This window comes from Quercus lobata, chromosome 4, assembly GCF_001633185.2.
Source record: "Quercus lobata isolate SW786 chromosome 4, ValleyOak3.0 Primary Assembly, whole genome shotgun sequence".
NCBI classification, from domain to species: Eukaryota; Viridiplantae; Streptophyta; class Magnoliopsida; order Fagales; family Fagaceae; genus Quercus; species Quercus lobata.
The window spans coordinates 49,964,972-49,971,391 of record NC_044907.1 but is presented as its reverse complement, the minus strand read 5'-3'; the positions used below and the strand labels follow the sequence as shown (position 1 = coordinate 49,971,391).

General features: G+C 33.3%; 1 protein-coding gene across 1 annotated transcript; it reads right to left on the bottom strand.

The window, feature by feature from the left end:
• Positions 1-2,120: 2,120 nt before the first annotated feature.
• Positions 2,121-3,850, bottom strand: LOC115983883 (F-box/kelch-repeat protein At3g06240-like). The gene has a single exon (XM_031106736.1). The coding sequence runs from the start codon at positions 3,699-3,701 to the stop codon at positions 2,508-2,510; it is 1,194 nt and encodes a 397-aa protein (XP_030962596.1). The 5' UTR covers positions 3,702-3,850; the 3' UTR covers positions 2,121-2,507.
• Positions 3,851-6,420: the final 2,570 nt, after the last annotated feature.

Here is a 6,420-nt window from a genome sequence, read left to right as displayed (position 1 = left end):
TCACCTTGCAATTGAAATAACAAATTTAGTCAATCAGATAAACTTAACCATTGATAAGCAATGGAGTGTTAATGTACATGAAACACATCAATAATCTTTTACTCATAACAGGGGTACATAGATAAAGCTTACCACTTCAGCTAGCTCTACCAAAATAATGAAATATTTGGCCTCCAATAAAGGAAATGGCTTATTTTCGACATCGAAAGTTAGTAGAGGAGAGATAAAGAGTGTTTGGCATCAACTTCAGTATTTAACTTTTATCTTTTATGTATAGCTTTTTAAAACCTCACTTTTTTTTTTTTTTTTTTTTTTCGTTGACGTTTCATAAATAAAGGATGCGTGCTAAGAATTGCCATTGCAGCAACAGCAAACGCCGACGTTTTATTGTTTCAGGTTGGAGCTGCATTTTTTGGCTTTGGTTTTTTTTTTTGCTTTGCGTTGTTCTTCTTCTTCTTCGGCGATGTGGGATTTGGTTGTGGGTTTCCTGTGCATTCTTTTGGATTTTTTGAGTGGTTGTTGGTGGTGTTGATGGTAGTGGAATCTGGGTTTGTCGTTGGTGGTGGTGATGAAATTGGGTTTGGGTGTAGATTTCATGTTCTTCATGTAGAGTCATGCAGGTAAGGGAAGAAGACCGTTAAAAAAGACTGATCGGTGGGCGCCACCATTTTGGCAAAAGGTGGACTTAAAAATTGAGATATATGATTGGATATTGTTAACAAACAAAAATTTTGGAGTTTTTGAGTGATAGTGGGTTTTGAGTTATGAGTTATGGGTTTTGAGTTTGAGTTATGAGTTTTGAAAACTGAGTTAAGAAAACTGAGTGATGGGGAAACCAAACTAGCCCTTAGTTTCTGTGAACAGAAAAATATACATTTCATTTACAAAGTCAAATTAATGGTACAGATAAAGAATTAAAGATCCAATCAAAGCCTGCTTGATCACATGATTTAAACGAGGTTGTAGACTAGATGCCAGGCACAATTATTTGTTAATATAAAAGATGCTTACATAAAAGGAAGAAAACACTTTACTACTTTAAATGCCAGACTATGTTCTTCTAAACATATATATGTAGGAATAGCAATACCTACTCAATGATATTTCTCATTTACACGAAATGAAAAAGTTGTATTTCGTAACTTTTCTTGATAGAGACATATATGCCCGATTCTTTTTCTTTTCTTTCTTGTTTTCCAATATACTCCTCTCTATAATTTTTATACAAAAAGTTAGTATAACCAATCTTTTTTCTTCTCGTTGCTTTACTATATAGAGACCCGCTTTTATGGCATGTTTGGATGGAGGGGAGTAGAGTAGAGTTGACTAAAAATAAGCTAATTTTGTGCTAAATCTACTCTACTCCTCCTCCCTCTCCCTCAATCCAAATGGACCATTAGTGCCAGAAAAAATAGATAGGTGCTTAAAGTGAAGATGTTCAGAGGAGGAATTTGAGTGTTTATTCTTATAAATGGATACTTTTTTTTGGTGCCAAAAGAAATAGATATGTGCTTGAAGTGAAGATGTTCAGAGGTGGAATTCAAGAGTTTATTCTTATCTGAACTGGCTAGACTTTTTGTTGCAATACTATTTCCGATCATTTTCAATTTTGGTAATATTCACAATCAAGCAAATTATGGATCATATTTGTTTGCCAAACTTCAAATTTATTTAGTTTGTTAGATGATGTACAATATGTTCCAATCTAAATAAAGCTGTTATCAAAAATTGGGGGAGAAAAGTTGAATGAGATCTTTTTTTTTTAATTGAATTTTAGTTGTAGTTGTTTTCTAGCCAAGATTGAGATTCGTAAATTAGAAGCAAATATTTCATGTCCATACAAGAAGTCAAATATAGTAAAAAATTATTCTTAGATCAACATACAATTAAAATGGTAAATAAAGGCATCAGCAACCAAATATGCTCATGAAGAAATTGGGTGAATAAAATCATATGAATGCCTAGGAGAAAATCCAATGAACCTGAAAGCCTAACAAATATGTATGTCTTAAATTCTTCCTCTTCACCCACTCAAAAGGTTCTATATACACATTCCATAGTACTATAAAATATAGCATGTTTCTTCAAGATAAAAAAGCACAAAAGTACAAATAGAAACATAATGTTAAGCAGCTGAACGTAGTTGTTGATTCACATAAACTGACAATACATAACATTATAATTAGATGTGCTGTAGAAGCCAACAAAGACCATATAGCTTGAACTGAGGAATTAAGAAGATGACCCTGGAATTTTAATACACACACTAAATAAGTAATTGGCTACTCCTTTTTCAACCTCCATAGTTTTAGAGCTTCTTTTTATTATCTTTCAATCTTTTTTGATGAACTATTATCTTTCAATCTCTTCTGCCATTTCCTTAATCTGTTGTTTATATTTTAGCAGAAAAATGATAATATAAATGTCAAATGGAAATATCAAATGCCATAAAAGGACAATTAAAAGCACTACAAGGGTTTCACTTCATTCATACCATCAATGAATTCTCAGTAAGATATCACATTTGCACCATCAAGTAAAGCAAGGTTCTCCATGTAAGTAGCTATAACTAAAGGATGTATTGCTTGAATACTAGTCTCCTTCTCATGTAGAGTTTCAGGGTCTATTAAAACATACTTATCTTCCAAGCTGCAGATTTCTTGGGTCTTCTTTTGGATTAAAAGTGATCCATACTTGGTGAAACCAATGAAACAAGTATGAGTTACAACTGGTACAACACAAAGTTTATTCCACGATTCAGACACACCATACTCCCTCATCACCCATATGCAACATAGCATGCCATGTGGTTGCTGTTCAAATTTTGCTAAAGCTAGTTTTTCCTTGATTGACGTAAGATTTTTCCCATCTTTGAAAGAGTGATCATTAGGCAGAGGTAACTCTTTGAATTTCTCACTATTGACATCAAATGACAATATCATTTCAATACAGTGCATCTCTTGCCCTCCTGCCTCTTCTATCATATCCAACATCCAATGCAAATGTCCACTAACAAATGGGAATGGCTTAACACAACTAAATTTGTAGAAAACAACATTGGGTCTCCATGAGATTCCAACTCTTTTCCATGAATCCGAACTTAATGTATACACCTCAGCCTCAGGGGGAGGCATAGGTTCAGTAAAAGGCCTTGAGATCCTCACAACCTTGTAATCATTTTTTTGAGAATGGTGAGCAAATCCAAGTTTAGCAAGATGTAATTGGCTCAAGCAAGTATCAGGCAACTTCTTAAATTTTCTAATGCTGGGGTTCCACAAGTATACATCATTAAACCCAAAGAATGCATTATTAATTAGGGAGTTTTGCAGCCTAAAATCACTGAAACACAATAGTCCATTGCATGAACCAACTAAAAAGGCAAGCCCAGATTGAAAACTAAAGGGAATTTTAAACTCAGAAATACCATCAAACGTGCGGTCACAAGCGACCTTCAAGTCTTGATTGTCAAGATTAATTGTTGGCATGTGTATGACATAACCTTGATTGTGGCGCAAAAACATATTAAGGTGGGTGGAAATGAAATTAGGGCTGGTAATGCGAAAGTACCAGGATTTGTGAACACACCTGAATCTTAGGAGTGATTTCACGGGTAGCCTTGCTAGGATGTCCAACACGATGTCATCTGGGAGATGGTTCTTCTTCTGTCGAAGGATCGGTGGTTGTGGTCGTGCTTCTTTCATTTGGGATATTTTCCACCAGAAGAGGGGGACACCAAAGAGAGAGAGAGTGAGCAACACTACTTTTGGAATAATTTTTTAATTCACATTGACAATTGATGAGGGATCAATAAGTTTTTCGAAATAGGCATAATATAATATTGTAGATTTTGCTCAACATTAATTCATTGGTATGCTCTCTTGGATTTATAAGTCTAATTAAATACTTTGCAAATGTATCTTTTTTGAACGCTATATCCAGGTGGATTGCTTCTTATGTTTGGTAGAGTATATTCGTTTGTTTTGACTGTTATACTTTTTCATAGATGGTTTTCCAAGTTTCCAAATTTTCTAAGGTAGGTTAAAGGAAAACTAAAATTTGGTAAACGAAAATTCGGCTTACTCATAAGAGGTTTTTTTTTTTTTTTTTTTGTGTTTATTTTATGAAAAACATTTTCACTCTCATAGTTGCCTTTCATGTTTTGAATTATACAATTAATGTTCTTAATTTTTTTTTTGTACTAGATACCAAAAAAAAAAAAAAAAAATTCCAACTCATATTCAAGTTGGCTACCAAATACAAGAAAATGAGACATTTTTCAAGAAATTTTATTTTGGAAAACGACGCATCTATATTTATATATATATATATATATATATATATCTAAAAGCCGAAGCGTAACATTTATTGTTGCTACGCTCCTGTTGAGCCACATCAGCAGCTACGTCATCAGTCCCACTAACTTTCTTTTTTTCTTTTTCTTTTCCTTTTGCAAATTAACATTTTCCCAATCACATCAAAAAATAATAATAATAATGATAATAATAATAATACTCCATCTCTTAATTAACGTTTCCTAACTTTTCAACTTTCCATTTATTATTCCATCAAACTCAATCCAATAATAATTCAAACTTTCTTCAACTTTATGATACTCCCTCTCCCCAATCAAGCAGTTATGAAAACTGTTAAATTGCCACTCTATTAGAATTCCCAAAAAAAAAAACCTACTGATTTTTTGTCTATATATATTTGCAATTGCTCTACCTCACTACTACAAATTTGGAAAGTCCCTTTAAAGTGATTTTTTTTTTCCTTCTCCCATATTCTTCAAGTTTTCCAAATTAATTTTGTTTGTAATGTGTCATCAAAGATCTCAGGTGCCAACAATATTGGTTCCCATAAACCAACCAAAAAAATCTCGAAGCCATGGTGAAGAATACATTAAAAAAATCATAATGAGGTCTTACTACTATAGTTTATGTGGTCATTAATCATGGATGAGTTTTTTTCCACTTATGGGATATCTCTTATGTGCATTTGTGTGATACATTCACCATTATGGATAAATAATTCTCTTTGTATATGCACAGCACAAATCAGTTCTATTGTACATACATATTAGTTGTGACATGAAAGTAGATGCATAACTTAGTACAAGATATGTCACTTTTTTTTTTTTTTTTTTTTTTTTGGTATTGTAACAAATTTAGATATTATTATGGGATGCCTTTGTTGTAAGACTTTTGCCAAAATTGTAGAATTTGAAGTCAGTGGAAAGAAAATTAAATCAAAGGACATGTATAAAACTATATAAGGTAGCAATAGACAACCAAAACAAGACTAGGGTGAAAGATTATCCAAGTTTGGACAAAGCCACAAAATTCACGAAGACCAATTGGATGTGAGAAATTCCACGAAGATGCATGCTTGGCTCTATGAAGAAATTGAATTTGGATAAAATATGAAAAAGACCAATTGAATTGAATTGAGTTTTCTATCACAAGTCCTCTCTCTCCTTCTTATTGTTTTGATTTAATTTTTGTTTGAGCTAATACTTAGTTAAAAATTTTAGTTGTATTCTAGATATTCAAGAGGAAACAATTCTAAAAAGAAAATCAAGTTGTTGAAAAAAATAGCATAATCCAAAATCCAAAACTAAAAATTCAAATCAATTTCAACAAATTTAGCAGAACAAATTATACTTGTGGGGGAGGATTTTGTTCCACGCCCCGCAAGCTGTTTGTCCTCCTTGGGGAGCCAAGCTCGCAAGGTGGTATTGTTCTCAGTACTGAGTGTGGGGTTTGGGATTTTTGGGGTGCTTTGACCCTGTGACACCCTAGTCCCACATCGGCAAGAGATGCGCCCCACTCATGGTTTATAAGCCCTTAGAGCAACCATGAGTGCAACCATGTGTAGTAGTGGTACACTCATGGTTGCTCCAAGGGCTTATAAACCATGAGTGGAGTGCATCTCTTGCCGATGTGGGACTAGGGTGTACTAAAAACAAAACCTTGCGGGCTTGACTCCCCAAAGAGGACAAACAGCTTGCGAGGCGTGGAACAAAATCCTCCCCCACAATACTTATATCAAAAGTACAAAGTAATTATTTATTCCCACGCATTGCGTGGGTTTGCGACTAGTAATAACTAATAGTCACGTGACTTTATAATTTAATGTGGCTTTATAATTAAATGACACGATTACATTTAAAAATACCAAAAATTGTATCTATTCAATTAACTAATTAAACAAACTCTTTCTCAAAAAAAAAAAAAAAAAAAAAAAAAGATTAAACAAACCGTTTTAGTGAAATTTTTTACTGCGTTTGTGTTCAATTGCCTATATAAATTAGAGACATGTTTTTCTGTCTTGAGTAGTCACTAGGTAGTTACAAAAGATCAGAAAAACTTCTTTCTCATTACTTCTATACTCTTCGCTCTCTCTCTCTAGACATCTTCC

Coding starts and splice junctions, on each gene's coding strand:
- LOC115983883 (XM_031106736.1), bottom strand. CDS start 3,701: ATGAAAGAAGCACGACCACAACCACCGATCCTTCGACAGAAGAAGAAC.